Source organism: Temnothorax nylanderi, unplaced genomic scaffold (assembly GCF_030848795.1).
Source record: "Temnothorax nylanderi isolate EJ_2023f unplaced genomic scaffold, tnyl_v1.0 TNYL_tig0058_pilon, whole genome shotgun sequence".
Taxonomy (NCBI): Eukaryota; Metazoa; Arthropoda; class Insecta; order Hymenoptera; family Formicidae; genus Temnothorax; species Temnothorax nylanderi.
Genome location: NW_027249120.1, coordinates 998,303 through 1,015,167, shown reverse-complemented (window position 1 = coordinate 1,015,167; position 16,865 = coordinate 998,303). Strand labels below are relative to the sequence as shown.

Below are 16,865 nucleotides of genomic sequence, written 5' to 3'. Positions count from 1 at the left end.
TGATGTATTAACACTCGTGCGTTAAAAAGTCAAAGTTCGATCGGGTTGGGGTCGGCCGCTCACGAATTCGGGGCTTACCTTGAGTCGTTCGCTGCAACAGGGCATGGCAGCGAAGATATCGTAGCTGTACATGGTGCCGAGGACCAAGCTCGAACCATCCCACGGTTGGGTACAGAAACGGCAGCGTACAGGCTGTCCGCCCCCTTCCAAACAACTCATGCATACGGCTGACAAAAATTGCGTACGACCTTCGACCTTCACCTGGAATAAAATACCGAAAAACCGAACGTGCTATTGGAATCTTGCGAAATCATTCAAACATTGCGATGGAATCGCGGGCGAAAAATATGATAGGGAATAAATTGCGATTTTATTGTTTCGCGAAATTCTGTGCAAAATTTGTAATCAAATTGTTAATCAATGTGCAGAAATAATTTGTACATACAGACAGATACTGTGTACTTGTTATGCTTATTAAGAGGTTATATTGAAGTGTTCTCTAAGCATTTAACGAAAGAACGAGGTATGTTAAATAATATATTAATTAATTCTTATTTACATTGAGATAGTTTAATCTGTTAAATTGCTGAATCCATCAAAATTTTCAAGTTGCTTAATTAAAAATTTGCTTTACTCTTTCAATGAGAAACTCAGCGGCTAAGATATTTGTAAAATTTTCGATAATGAAAACGTACCTCAGCACAAGCAGGCGAATGCTGTCTGGGTGACAAGAAGAATGTGCCGTCCACCAGCGGGTACCTGTCGAAAACCAGCATGGCAGCGCGACAAAGGACGCACGTAACTCGAGACCACTGCAGAGCGGCCAATGTCGATAGGATGAAGCATCTGGTGTCGTCGTTGCCGTGATTCCCTTCGTCTTCCATCTGAAAACAAACCGTTAACAAACACATCGTTACGTTGCGTGCGCAATCGTGTTGTATAAACATAAATGTAATAATATACATATATAAATGGAAGAGAGACTGCCCGTGCTCGTAACAACTCGTGAATTTATCTTTCTCCACAATCCTCGGAGAAAATAAATAAAAAAAAAATACTGAAGAGAAGAGTGAATTTTTCTTTCAAACTAATTACGAGTTCAAGCTCGAACATCTGACGGGAAATATCGCCGGTTACGTCAAGCAGAAGACTTCAAGCTACTTTGAGCGGAAACGTTAGTCGGTAACGATGTCCAATCTCTTCGTTCGATCTCGTTTCCCGCCTACTTGCGAGAGTGACGATAATTTGAATGCAGAATTCCCCATCCGGTAACTCTTACACGCGCGCGAAGTAATAACGTCGGCGACATCAACAAAGCTCGTCCTCTCATCCGTGCCCGCCTTGCTCGTTAAACCAGTTTCCGTGGGACGCTCGCCGTAGCCCCCGGGAGGAGAAAAGTATACGCGGGCCTTGATACTGCCGCCGTAAAAAGACCGAAGGCGACGACGAGGGTGGAAAATTCGAAGGATGCAACGCGGCGCGGGGGTCACCTCGATAGCGGATAAACTGCGAAGGCGGTGGCTACGAAACGCCGTAAAGATTTTCGTGACGAGCGAGAAGGGGCGACTAAATGGAAAAAGGATGCAACGCGTTTCGCCTGGATCAAAGCACTAAAGGACGAAGAAGCGTGAAAAGTAGCGCCGTGAGACGGAAACCCGGATGGAAGTTTCGGAAAACGCGCGCTGAAGGTTCTCATAAGCGGCGAAAGAAAAGGGCAACAGGAGGCGCAACGAGGTACTTCCAAGAAATCTGTCAGCGAATCTTAATAGTGTTTCAGAAAAGTCTGTTGGAGCAGTCTCCTTCCGAGCTGGAGGTGAAATGAAAGAGCTGGTGACGGTTGTACCACAGTAAAGAATTAAAGATTTTAATAACGAACTAAATGAGGGGACGTAACGGTGGCGAAAGAAGCACGAGCTCTGTAGTCAGAGAAACTGCAACAGGGAGGAAAATTGAAAGGTAGCCGGCGAAAAGGCTAGCGAAACGGCGACGAAGGAAGCGGAAACGGGCGACTCTGCCGACGAGGAAAAACTGTCGCCAGTAGACGACATTTATAACCATAGTAAATAACCAGTCTTTCTACTTTGTTACTACAAGGGAAAAAATAGAATGGGCGACGAAAGGATGTTTGCAGAATAGAGAAGTAGAGGCGTGAACCTTCGTGTTATGATTACATTATTAGATCACTTTTGTAATTGATAAAGAAAATACGATCATTTAAAATGTATACAGCAGCAGCAGCATTAAAATAATTAAATTGTCGATTATTGGCAGACGCATCTCATTTAGCCTTTTACCTAAATGCCGAGCGATTAGCTAGATTGAGAAAAAATTTTCATCTCTCTATTTATTCCAGAGGCCCAGAAACTCGGCTTTGTTCTCGTCGATACGTGACGTCCCGTTCATCCGTAAGATTCCTCGAAGATGAAAGTATATTTCCAGACTGCGCCGGAGAGGTTTTCGAGTACTTGGAGTGACCGAGGGACACGAGTGGAGTAGCAGGGAAAGAGAATGCGGGAATGAGGGAATAAATGAAAGAGAAAAGAGACACGACGCGGAGAAAGGAGAAAAACCGCAGCTGTTCCGACCAACGTATTCGTGGATTCGAGTAAAGAGAGAGAGAGAAAGAACAGGAGTCCTTGACGCATCCTCGGATGCTCGAGAGACCCATACAAGCCACGTACATCCATTTTTCCATCCATCCATCCATCTCGCTGTGAGGACTCAACGCCAGTGTCGAAGAAATAAATTGAATTGGTACGTCGCTCGTATTGCCACGCGACGTACGATCCAGGCCCATGATCGAAAAGAAGCACTCATTTTTACAACTTCGATTAGGACCTAAGATTGCGCAACGCTGATACGACACGATACGCTTCCTAGAATTTTTTATTGCGACTCGTAAGCCTGTCGGGCGCTAGGGCGAGCACGAAATACTTTTGCGCGAAACATAAGAATTGCTTTCGATATTGTTTGATGAAATATTTTATTTATGAAATATCAACTGTATGCAAGGTATATACGTTCTATTACAATCCGTAATTATCGTCGTTGGCATAATCGCTATTTGTACTACTTATACTTATTTTCGCATTCCATTTTTTAACTCCCATGTTTAATTTTAATAAAATTCATTATATAGCGTCCTTTTCTGTCTGTAATCTATCAATATTAAAATATTTTCGGCATTCGAAGCTAGAAAAAAGTATTTAATTCTAAAGAGGATCTATTTTTAACAACAGCGGCGAAAGGCGAATGAACTGCGATAATTTCGACAAGCCTAAAAATCGAAGAGAGAGAGAAAGACGCCGGGAAACGACAGGGGTGGTGGATCGTAAATCGTGGTGTACTGTAAAGGGACTTACACCGGCGGCGTCGCGGATTATCGGAATTCAATAATGCGGGACGATACAAATAAATGAAAAAAATCTACCTTAGCGCCGCCGCACACTCAAAGTGAAATATAATAAAGAACTGATGTTAGCGAGGCAGCGAGACCATATCTTTCCTCTTATTACTTAGGCCAGCTTTTCATCGAATGCAATATAATAAGATTCTCGAAAGAGGATTACTCGATAAAAGTAAACTGAGAAAAACTTTAAATTGCAGCAATTTGTAATATCTCGCAGTTCATAAATTAAAATTTAACTTTTCCTCTAACTGAATAAAAATAAATATGGAAATCGAGTAGCTACCTACGCGTTGGAAGTTTATCAACTACTTGAAAAGATTTAAATAAAATTGTCGGGATATCGCTTACAATGAAAGCTCTGACGGGAAATATTCTACTTTTTTCCTCGATCTTATAGGTTAAATTAAAAGTCTTAAACGATTTCTATCGATGTAGAGGCTCGTGCATTCAACTTTATCGCTCTGGGGGCAAAGGAAGGAAAAGGAGAAGGAGACGTATTCGGTGCTAAAACCGCTTGACTTCATTTTATGTACATTGTGCCGAGACGATTTTCTTGGAGGCGGAGGGAGTAAAACAGGAAAAGAAGGGGAGCCGGCATAGGGGATGCAGAAAAAAAGGTACCGCTGGGGATTTTTTTAGGGTTCCTAAGGACACCCTTATTTAGAGCCTTAACATCAACGCGGACGCGGCCATAGGACGCGAGACGATAAAAAGCGGTATATAGGCGAACGTAAAATTCGTTACGATCGAACTTCGCCTACTTCCGCTACCATCCTAAAGAAGAGAAGTAATTACTTACAAAAGACGCGAGAATAGATGTGCGAGAGGTATTCCTTGTGTGCGATTCTACAATTTTTATCTCACCTTACGGCATACTATGGGCTTAACTTTTATGGAAAAAAGCTCGTTCAAACTTCATATTATTTTCGGCAAAAACTTGTAAAATAAATACTGATGCTACGCATACGAAGGATGCTTTTGAAAATGGAAAAATCACATTTAAAACGAAAATATTAAATTTTGCGATCACAAGTTAATCCATACATGTCGGAATATATTGAACACCACGAACGATTCAATCTTGTTGCAATTATTTTGTTGATTAGCATTATCAAAATTCTTTTCTGTGTCGAGACATTTATTTTTTTCGAAAAACTTTTTTCGCGATATACTTAACGGAGAGCCGCAGCATCTCGCAAGGCTCTTGCTTTCGGGAGAAAACTTCATTCGGCCAGCGCAGACAATTGACTCGCGGAACCCGGCAACGTCGTAAATTCTCTCGCGGAGTGGGTGCGCTCGTTGCATTCCCAGTTAATGCGAATACGAGCTTGCGAGACGAGCCCTCTTACTTTCTTTAAAAGCATCGAGCCAGAGTTCGAACAGTTAGACGGTCTACAAAACGTATTTACGAGCGGCGAGATAAAGTAGCAAGAAACAAGAAAGAGAAACGTTTCCATCTCGATCTCTTTCCCAAACGATTTTTAACAAGTCTTCTAATTCTTCATTAACCATATTTAGATAGTATATCGGATGTTCAGTATGTTTAATTATAATGAGAACCGCACAATGTAAGCGTTTTATGTTATAATTATGATTAATGGAATGAAATTTATAATAAAAAGAAATAAGATAAAAAATATGGAGCTTGAATACATTTTACAATTCAAATATTAATTTGTACTTTGTACTGTTAAATGTTTACAGACAACACAATATCGAAGTAACTTTGTCGTGCGAAATTAGTAGCGTCACAAGTTCCGGTGATGAAAGCTGATCCGGGGGGCTCAGAAAAGTTAAATGGAAAATAGAAAGTCGGGGATCAGAGACAAAGGGATTACTTAAGGACTGTCCATGTATTATAGCCGGAACAAAGGATTCGCGAAGGATTTCCCCGCGCATCCTCTTCAATGTGGAAGGGTGCGGCGGTCCGGAGCGATAACAACTTTTCGCCGAAAGTTTCCCCGTTCCGTTCTTCGTTTCCCCGACGAGGGAAGTATTCTTCAGCTCCGTGTCGTTCTCCATGCAAGTGACCCACTGTCGTGCCCGTAAAGACGGGCCGAACAAAGAGACTCTCGTCAGGGTGCTCCTTCTAGCGTGAAAATAATCAATGGCGTCTCCACAAGAGACTTCATTTCCAGAAGTCTTGCGATAATAGCTTTCTTTCCTTCGTGCCACTCGTTATCGATCTGATAATCATCTGTGCTTCGCTACTAACCGAATTCTGACTTCCGTTCAGCTTTTTGTCGCGGCGCTCAACTGCTATAAGTCACGACGCCCGGTCGCGTGGGAACCGCGCGACTGACTCACCCCATTGCCGGAAATTCGCTGACTCGACGTATACGGTTATTTCCGAGACATTCATAGTAATAATACCGTTAATACGACTTTTCTTTCGAAACTTCCTAGTTTCAAGGCGAAACCTTTCCTTCTTTTCCTCTCTGCACCCTCCCCAGGGAGAATCTTAGCGGCGTCTTCGTCGAATGCAAGTGACCCACTGGCATTCGAGGAAGGAGATCCGAACAAAGAGACCCTTTCCCTCCTCTTTCCGACTCGTGTTCCTTCTCGCGTGAAAATAATCGATGGCGCTATCCGTACACACCGCCGGTTTCCTCGCTTTTCCTTTCTCCGGCTGACTCCGTTTTCCCCTTTGAAGTATAAGGGAAGGTCTCGCCATCACGGGGAAAACAGAAGGGGAACCGGACAGATATCAGGCCGAACAACGCCCGACGGAACTTCCTGAGTGAAATTGCGGTCCCTAATATTATTGACAATTGATACGACACACGCCTCGTGGCGCTCCTAGAATTTTATCGGGACCCCACTCGCGAGAGAAATTGCCTTTCCTTTCGGATAGCCGTTGTTCGATCGTGGGGATATTCAGGGTGTCCAAATATCGCAGATACCGCGCATACAATACATTCATCGCGGGAGAAATAGCACTGTCAACTCTAAAACGCTGACGCGAAATTGTGGCCTGCAAATTTTGATGCAAATTCGAAATTTTAACTAAACTTTCTTACATCTTTTACGTAAACTAATAAAAAAATATGCTTTTAGAAAGAAAAATAAAATATAGTTAGAATATATTGAATCATGAAAAATTATTTCAGAATTAAAGAAGTAAACATACATATCTTGCTATTTATAGTTACGTATATCAAGGGATTCACATAGATTCCGACAATAAAGTAACGCAAGGCAAAAGGAAAAAATATGTCAAACGCAGCTGAAGCTCCACAAGATTTTTCTCGGTAATCTCCTTCTATCTTTCTTCGGTTAAACCGCTTATTTCCTACTCCAGCACGGTAGGCCGATTAGCTATAATTGCGATCGAAGGAAAAAGAAAGACTCGCGATGGAAACTGGAATGTACCAAATGCGTACAATTTTGCAGTCGCGCGCAATAGCAAAGGGCGGTGTTGAATAATTCGCGAAAATGGGAAGAGGGGAAATGCAGAACAGATAGACGAGAAAAACGCAACATTTTTTTTTTAACATTCTGCCTTGTTGCCGCTCACGTTATCAGATTTGTGATATAGCCATGTCACGTATTCACCCTTGACGCGTTAATTATTTATCATGCGGGGTGAATTCGCTGATGGCGGTACAGTTACAATGCTGGTTGATGCATCGCGTGCTTGGCGGGATCCCCGTTTTAGCGATGAGATAATTACAATTTTGATCGAAATATAAAGCAAGCATTTCTCGATTCTCGAGAATCACAGTGAGCGTATTGATAGCCAAATATCTGGTGTGAAAAAGATGTAAAATAAATTAATAATACGGCTTTTTACAAAATAAATACGGAAAAAGGGTTTCAAAATTACAACGTTTACAGTAATTGACGAAATAATTAAAAAAATAAAATTATAAAGCAGAAACTTAATTTTTTTTTTTCTAATAAAATAGCTCGATTCGATTTCGATTTAGTCTTGTCGACGAGACAATTCTGTTATGATACCATCGTCGATAAGTTAAAAAGGGAGATAGCAGCTTTCAGCCGCCCTTTTGTTCGGAGCCGATAAGAATGGTGCGCGTACACACGCGCGTATTCGTGCCCATGCGTGAAAGGTTCTCGTGCATATCGCAGGAGAATCAATAAGCGCGCTCCGCGAGTTTCCTGTACCTCGTCGAAAAAAAGCCCTTCGCGATTTGCAGAAGATAACTGCCGATGGGCAGGGAGGGAGGGAGGGTTCGCTCCCCTCGCGGATTATAGGCGGAATTAAAATGGGAGACGGAGACCAGATGAAAAGCCCCTTTTTTTTCATGTGCGTTGACTCTCGCTTGGTTTATCCGCGAGCTGACGGAGCTCGCATGAAAGAGAGTTAAATCCGGAGTCGTGTGCATTGCAAACGCACACACTCTGTCGCTTCCGCATTGCCTACCTGCAATCGATAGCCATCTAAAACGTATCAACATCGAGATGTAAGATTTCGAGATACAATCGAGCCATTTCGATGCCGCTGTAAGTTTGTATAAGTCGTATTTCTATTTCTTAGATTGTGCATAATTTATGCATAAATATGCACAAATTTTATGACAAATTATGCTTCTCTTCAGCGAGACATTGAAATGATTATTTCACAGACTAATTAAATTTAATTGAAACTAAAATAATAATGTAAAAGATTAATTAAAAATTATATATATTTAATATTAAAGTACAAATATAAAATTACTTTCGAGTTTAATTACTCAAGCTTTGAAGTTTTCAAGCTGAATAATAAGCGTACAAAACGCTTTTCAATGGAATCTTTTGTTCAAGTAAGCAGAAAGACCCATTAACGAGGTAGAGGAGGATCAAAATTTTGGGGCAAGACGGATGCTATTATTTTGAATTTAATATAGAAAATCGCCTGGTTGACGACTTACTGATCTGCAAAAACAAGAGGGCGAACGATGTCGTGTTCCGTTTGAGAACAAAAACGGAATGACATTCAAAGCGTTCCTGGTCTCGTCTCGAGTTTTAATTTTAAAATCGAAATTAATCTGGATGAAGAATGTCTCTCTTTGCAAGACACGCGAAATGAAAAACAACGAAATATAAGCATATTCAAGAGCATTTGCAACTTCTCTCCCTTCACCTGTCTAACCTACGTAAGGCGACTCTCAAATTTACGACAAGAAAGAAAGAAAGAATCCTTCAGAAGCTCTACCTTTGTGTGCGGAATATTTCATCGATTGGCGAATTACAGCGGCTCTAAGTTATCTCTAACAAATTAGTACAGAAGCGCGTACATCGGCGAAGGACGTGCGCTATAAATCCTGTCGTTCTATCTCCGATTGCCCGATTACATACCGCGATTGATATACACGCTCGCGCTGAGGAGCGAGAAGAGATTAAAGCTCTAGCTGGTTCTCTCTCTCTCTCTCTCTCTCTCCCGCCAAGGGCGACTTCTCTCCTGCGGGGGACGTACTAAAACAACGATCAACGTAAATTCATACGGCGGATTCTCGCCCAAGGCGAACCACCCCAACCGTGACTATCCATAAAAATCTCTGTCCCTTCCACTAAAGGAGATTGCAACGACGTTCAGCGGTACCAGACACGACTATATATCACGCCGTCCCACTATACCCGTTCCGCTTCACTATACGTGCTCTCGGCACGCACGCACGCACACACCCGCACAGGCCGTCTCAAAACGAATCGACGACGCCTACAGCGCGAGCATCAAAATTACTGCAGTTACGTGAACCGATTTGTACCCTTCAATTCAAAGGAGAAACACGATTTCCGAATACAGCTACATTTAGCTGACTGATTTCAGTACAATAAGGCTGAAAACATTTTCATTCATTTCCACGATTAATAATTTAACATGTAAGTCCTGAGCTCGATGTGCTGTAATTTTATTACTACGTGCTATTTCTGTTGAAACATGTCTGGTAGTTTTGGACTCATTGAAACATTGAACAAGTTGCAAGGAAACTCCGCTAAAGCTAATTTCGCTACGCTTGGGAATGGTTCGCGCTCTTTTGACACACCCTGTACAGCCGCGCTGTAGAGAATCTACCGTAATGTAGAAGAGAGATATGGCTCCTCCAGTCCGTATAAATCAGCCATGCGTCGCCGAAGAGGTTGAGAGAGGCTGGGTCCTTGCCATGTACACCGTACACGTCTCTGGTCCGACAGCGCTAAAGGTCGAATCCACAGGACGCTAAGGAGATACACGGGGTTGTTCCACCCTCACCGCGCGTCTCTCACGGAAGGGTGGCTCCTCTGGGAAGGAGCGGGGGGGGGGGACGAGTAGGCGCCCCCTCTTGAAATTTATCTCGCTGCGTCGTTGGCGTAGTTATGCGAACGCTCCTCGCGGCAGGAGGCGCTTGTCATCGACCGTTTCCATCGTCAGCGGGTACTTTGTTTTAGCATTCCGTCCTTTGTTCCTCCTTAAGAAGATTTGGAGCCTCATCATCGTTTTGATGGATATGACAGCAGTGCGGCGCGTGGCTTCCCTTTGTTCCGTTAAAGCCGATACAGACAACGAAGATTTTTTTCGATAAGAGTGCTACTAATTGTACAAATACGTTGGCGAAATAATGATCAGATGTCATTGAGTCACTGATTATACAAGAGTAATATTACGTCATTAGTTTGATATAGCTGTGTAAGTAGGAATCAGCAAATTCAACTCTCTGCGCGTGCTTCGCGATTAACGAAGTTCGCTACTGTTGCGATTCCAACTCTGATGTAGTTACGTTAAATGGCTTAGGTATGCAGTAAGATTGTTCTTGCGTTAACAAGATTGCGAACAACAAGCGAAGTCACGCGAATGTAACAGGATCTCTGTTTCCGACTGTTGGCCGACAATTGGTCTGCATTCTTTCTTTCGACTTGTGCTCGTTGAATGGTTACTAGTATAAAATACGAAGGGCAATAAAAAAGATTTAACGATATTTGAAAAATTTTACAAAGCAAAATAAAAAAAAAATTTTGGAGCAATACATAGTTTGTGACAGATATAGAAAAGAAATACGATTCCTTACTGTTTCCTGATAATTGTAAGCAGAAAAATTAAAATAAAAAAAAAGAAATATTTTACAAATTCAGTGTTGTTAGGAGCATAATTTTAAGTAATTTTATTCTGGAAAAAAAAATCCAAGCGCCGTCTTCACCGTGATGCGTGTTCGACCGAAAAGTACCGCGAGAAAGACGAGTATCATCTTCCAGGTCCTCCAAACTCCTCTCTTCGTAAGCCTAATGTGCCAGCCGGTTGGGAGGGAAAATGGAAGGCACGAAACTTAAGTGTCTCTCGGAGTGAATCCAGGCAGGACCGGCTTAAGACTGTGCTCAAAACGACCATCTGAACCCAGACCCGTGCATTGGAACCCGACACGTTCTTCGTTTACCTAAATTACTCAAGCGGTTAAGCTACCAAACGCGCTGCGGAAAAGACATTTACTCATGTCATACAAATACATTTCGAACACTCTCTTTTTATTTGCCATTATTTTATGTACGACTCTCCGGACCACGCGGAACATTCGTGCCGGCCCTGAAGCAGGAACGTCCTCTCCCGGGTAAAGGGCTTTCGAGGAAATTGTGGTCCAGGCCTCGCGCGGTAAGCGCAGACTGCGAAGCAATCGTCCTAATTGCCGGCCGGCTACTCGAATGCGAAGTTAATCATTTCGGACGGACGCGTTGCTAGCGATTCGCCGAGTTACCACTACGGAACGAATCGATTTAGGTAATATGCCTGGATTACTTCTGCACCCCGCAAAGATGCCGCAAGCATGATGAAGATAATTTACTAAAAATAGATTTTGTATTATTATACTTGAATCAATGAAGTTAATTCCTGATTGCGCGCATCGAATTTACGTCATGGTAATTTTCTGTCAATGATTATTATCCTCGTTTTCCTACGTGAATTGAAATGTTGATTAATATTCATGGAAAGATTTAATCTTGACGTTTTCATCTAGATATTTTACAACTTTGACTTACTAAACAATGTTATTAGAATGCCTACACAATTAAATATAAAGTACGTATAATAAATGGTCTTTCATTAAGAAAAAAAACTAACTTCCGAATATAAAGAATCTCGTCACGTAACGAGAATAAAGAACGTTACGTTATACTTTAGCGAGATGAAACGGCTCGTTCCGCTCGTTGACAGGTCTAAGGATGTGCCGTGTGTAAATGTACACGCGAAATATCTCCTCTGTCCCCGTAATTTCACGCGCTTGATGTTAGAGCTAATTGCAGCGACACTTCGCGCGCCACGCGTCGCGCAAAATTAGAAGGAAAATTATAAATAACGACACGGCTTGCGACATCGCGTGCATCCCGATAATGTAAAGAAGGCGTGGAAACGCGATTCCGACCCTCACGGCGCGGCGGGACCCCACGAGACTTGCCTAATTACTCGTTTAAGATAAGATTTTCATCAAACCTTTAGCGGGCGGTGTGATTAACGGCGCCCTTAAAGAGCCGAACGACACGGGGACGAAATCACTTCCACGATTTAGGGACGGTACGCTTAATTCGCTCGCTACGTCGCCCGAATACCGTCCGCCGAAACAAGTGCCGATAAAATCCGCCATAGAGGAGTAACACGACTACGATCGGATGTATCGCGGCACGTACGTATAAATCACGTGAAAAATTTACATCACGTTTCACAATAATATTACGAGCGCGTCTCAATGTGATTGCGCGTGAATAATAAATATTGATAAATGGAAATAAGAAATCTCTCCCGACGAGTAAAATGATCAATAATGTTTCCCGGGCTGCGGGCCCCCTTTCGATTTACACTCTCGGTGTGCGGCAGTAAATTTAAATTGTAGCGTGTCATTTATAATTTAGGACGAACAAATTGCCGCTTCGCGCCACCTTTCCGATGTAAAACGCGTTACTGCCCGCGGCGTGTTTATTTCCGGTGGGATTCGCTCGCGCGCGCGCGAGCACCCGCGGAACCCTCGTCTGTCAAAAATTCTTATCGCGTGAATAAATAAGAACGACACGCTGAGCGAGGCGCGCAGGACGATCCTCCGGGCAACTTCGTGCTTCCATTAACGCGCGTCAGGAGTTATGCCGCCCCTCTTTCGCACTTTCGTTACCAAAATGGCGATGGAATGCGTTTCCTATTTCGCGCCTGATTTCTTGACAATGTAACTCCTAAATAAAAATTATGTCGCACCCACTAAGCCTTCGCACTCCAAAATGCAAATTAACTAAAAAATGTTATTAATGTAAATAATAAAAAATGTTTATAAAGTCTCTAGGAATCTTTTTAAAGTAAATACAGTAATTTAAAGAATGTCTGTGCATAAAGTAAAACACTAATTGAAGTATAAAAGTACAAAATCTTAAACATACCTAATAAGAGTCATTGATTAATAAATTTAAAAATATAATGTCTATATATGTTATATTAATTTTCTACAACGTCTGTTTCCTCATTTTAGATATTTATTTGTTGTAAAAATCATTATAAGCTGACCGCAATGAATTCAAACATAATTTAACGTTACGCTTCAAAAAGTACAATAAACGCTAGATTTTTTGAGAGAAGAAGGGAAACGATGGGAAACCCGAAAGCAGGTTCTCTTTGTCCGATTCGATGAAAGAAGTCGGAGAGGGAACCATTTTGTCGTCCACTTGAAACGGAATTCTCTAGGAGGGTCGCGCCCCTTCGGAAACGAAACGGGCGAATGTGGGCTAACGAGATTCACGTTCAGGTGCCCAAACACAGTTGGCAATTTCCTCGAGTGATCGGTTCCTGATTACAAGGCGTGTTCCACCCCCCACGATGAAAGTAACGCGTCGAACTTGCGCCCCTCTTCGTCCCTCCCGCGAGATGCATTGCAGGAGACGGCTGGTACCCGGCAGTCTCGTTCAACGAATCTGCGTCAGTTTCGGTACTCTCTATCGCGATTTGCGCGAGAGATTTTTATCGAAACACTTTCGTCATCCTCTCTCACCCTAAACGTTGCTTATCGCGACGAGTATTCGTCCCGGGTTCGACAGCATCACGAGAAGTACGACCGCTCGAAACTGATGAAGGATTTTACGTCACGATCGACGGAAAAATAATTCAGTTTCGCTACAATAACTAAAGTAAGCAGGGACCAAAGTAAAAAAAAAAACTATTTTCAAATTAAAATACAGAATTTAAAAAAATACAAGATGTGTGCATTCTTGCAAATTATAATCCTTAGCAATATTAATACTCATATTTCTCGTAATTTTCTTTATGTTAATTAATCATCAACATTCACTTTACGTCCATAAATAGATTGCATGTAATCGATTTAAAATCCTCGTAAAACGTCGAAAGTCTCGCAGTTTGCCGCGCACGTACGCACGACGACTAAACTGAGCCAAGTTCCGCGAAGGAAATTCCTCGATGATTCTAGGATCGCAGACACGTGACCCACCGGGCCGATGACGCTGGACGTTATTTTTCCGCGGTAGAAGGAAACCTCCGCATCGGCTTTCACCGAGCGTCGTTTAAACGAAACAGACATGATTATCGGCAGACGACAGGCAGGTTCAACGTACCGTCTAGCCCTAACGCCTATCTCGCGATTGAAATTCCGCACGATTATTCGCGACTTCCTCCAATGAATATATTGCGTCCGCAAGGTCATTGCACATTCTCCTCAAGGCGACCAAAGAATTCCTAGGTATTCCCGCCACGAAATTTCCACGACGGATGGGAAAGCGCGTCTGATAAAAACTTCTCCCCTTCATTTGAACGCCGAACAAGATATGCAAAAAAAGTTGTATGAAAAAAAAATTGCTAATTTAAGTTGCCTCGGGCATCTTAAAAATGTACTTTGAAGGTAAAGTATCTGCAATGCTGTTACCATAAGACACGGTTTACGATCAAAGTTGTGATGTCAAGTTAAAAATTAAATAAATAATTATATAATAGTAATAAAGTAAATGGAAGTGATTTACCGATGGTAAGTTTGAGATAACGCCGCTGATTATTTCTTTCAACATCTTTCATCCTTTTAAGGAAAAATATCAATCCGGATATGGAGGGCGTTGTAGAACAGGTCGGAGTACGCTATATTTATCGCGCGTTCGATAGAATAGCGGCAAAAAATCGGACACGCTCGTCGAGGCAATCATTCATCGTTGTATTTCTTCTGCATGGCGGATACGTTAATCCGCAGTAATTAGCCGTGGCGACAGCGCCCGTTCCTTTTATTGGCTGACAAAATGAACACTCTCGACACACTGTTCCCATGCGTTCGCGATGTCGCGTCCTTGTCCCACTCAGATGAAGCTAAAGTAATATCTTCACGGAGAAACGGAATGGCGCGAAGGAAATTGGTTATCGTTATCTAGAGTCGCGGCGCGCGCGAAATCGAAGAACAAGAATTCCTTATCGTTGCAATTCTGAATGATTGCGAGACACGTGATGATTCCTGAAAATCCGGCGCATCAGTTGCCTAATAATTATGCAACATTTAATGCCGGGAAATTATATCCTGTCAGCGTTCGCGTAAATTATCTGTCCTCAATATAGCTGAGACAAATCTACGATATGCGCGACACGCGATAATTACATTTCTAATAATCAGATAACACAACCAAACTTAACTTCAAAACCGGTTTACGTCCTTCGTGATCCGTCAAAAAGTAGTTCGGGCAAAACAAACAGGCCGCGAACGACAGGTTGCTTGCAAATCCAACATTTATAATCGCTATTTACTGTTGATGATAAATGATCCGGATGAATGTACCACTAGTGTCCTGGAAATGATATGGTAATGACGCTGCTGTACCGCCTGCTATCGCGGAATTTTCGATGTTTATTTATCATCACTCAGTTAAAAAAAGAAAATAGTTAACGCGCTACAATCGTCCTTCAAACCCAGACACGCTCAGGCGAGCACGTTTCTAATTAAAACCCACAGGATGACGGCCGTTTGTCCTCGTTTCGAGATATTGACGTATGGATGTATGGATCGCCTAAGACAGGCCGAGGTTCCGCCCGTATCCAGCGTGTGCATCGCGATGTCCCGGTCGTAAATTATGAAATATTCAGATAAATCCACGCCCCGGCGTGGACATCGCGAATTATGGCGAGAACGATAAGTTACAGAGTTAGCTTGCGCGCGCGTGCATATACCGTTCACAGCGCGGAGAGGTAACCAGTAGTGATTCGCGATAATGCTAAATGGAACACTCGCGGCGATACGTCCCGACCGCCGCGGGATGACGCGTATTATCGCACAGGCGGGGCCAGGAATATTAGCGATACCGTTAAATTACCGGACTTCATTCGCCGCCGCCTACGGTTTTCGCCATTTAGTTATAGCTCGACGTTGAAAGTGCAAATTGCGGCACGACAAACCGCAAGATAGTTACACCGCGGGCACTGCAGGCGCGACCGTAAATCGCGGCGCACGTAACTGTAGTTTACGACGTCTTGTACCTCTGGCTGTGTGTAACGCCCCTTTAGCTCCCTTACTGCTTAAACCGGAGTCAGACGGTGTGTGCATTTGCCAAATATTTGGCAAATGCAAACGCACTGCACTTTCGTGGCGAAATATATCGTGTTATTACACTGCATTACTGTAGGCATTGTCACGCGTCGCGTCCCTCACATTTACATGATATAACATTTGCCTTTAGCTTAACGGGGAAATATTTGGCGAGCAAGCCAAGCCTTCTCGGGGCAGCTTAATCTTCCACGAAATAATGTAACTTCAGAACCACGTGTACTTGTACGCTCACCGCTTTTATTGTGTACACCGAAGAAATATTGTCGCTAACAGCGGAACTGCAATCGCGATTAAAAATAAGAGTAGGAATTTGGCTCGGCACAAAATAACATTACGTTCCGATTACTCCAGTACATTTGATCGTCCAATATATCGATAGCATCTCTGATTCAAACGTGATAATTTTCCAGTTGCATTTATTCACTCGAATCGCGACGTAACGCCTTTATCAGGCCGGAACGCGCGTATACAAGGAAGCGGTAAAGTCGCAAGAATCTACGAGATGGGCAAGGCGCGCTTCGCCCACGGTCAGTATCTGTTATCACAAGTCCAGATAAAGAGAGTAAATCCGTCAATTATCGCGGCGACGATAGGCGCGAAGGCGCGCTGGTTACAAAGTCGTCGCTCGTATCCACCCGCCCCGTTACAAATATAGCAGTACCGACGATGCGTGTACGGAGGACGCGAGGAGAGGTGGGGGCGGGAGGGAGAGAGCGACTGTATAGCTGCCTGCCGCAAGTCGCGAGGCTAACGCACTCTAATCTAGTCTCTATAGATAGAGGCCCCCTCAATGCCATTCACTGCACGTACGTATGCAACGCTCGCGACCGCGTGCAATGCACCGCCGTGAACCGCGCGGACCTTCGGCGACGCCGAGAGAGAGAGCCCGAGAGAGTCCGGCCTGCGTATGCAATTACTTGGGACGTGAGCGACGGCGACGACGGTAGCGAGCTACCGCGGGAGAGCTTTAATCGAGTGAAAAC

The 16,865-nt window shown here is 43.3% G+C and overlaps 1 protein-coding gene across 1 annotated transcript in view; it reads right to left on the bottom strand.

Moving 5' to 3' along the window:
* Nucleotides 1-16,865, bottom strand: part of LOC139773176 (headcase protein-like) — a 147,651-nt gene that overhangs the window by 18,849 nt on the left and 111,937 nt on the right. Inside the window, exons 3-4 of the mRNA XM_071707456.1 lie at nt 696-884; nt 79-261 (exon numbers count right to left, since the gene is read on the bottom strand). Of these exons, the coding sequence (XP_071563557.1) occupies nt 79-261; nt 696-884 (372 nt within the window). The remainder of the gene's footprint in view (nt 1-78; nt 262-695; nt 885-16,865) is intronic.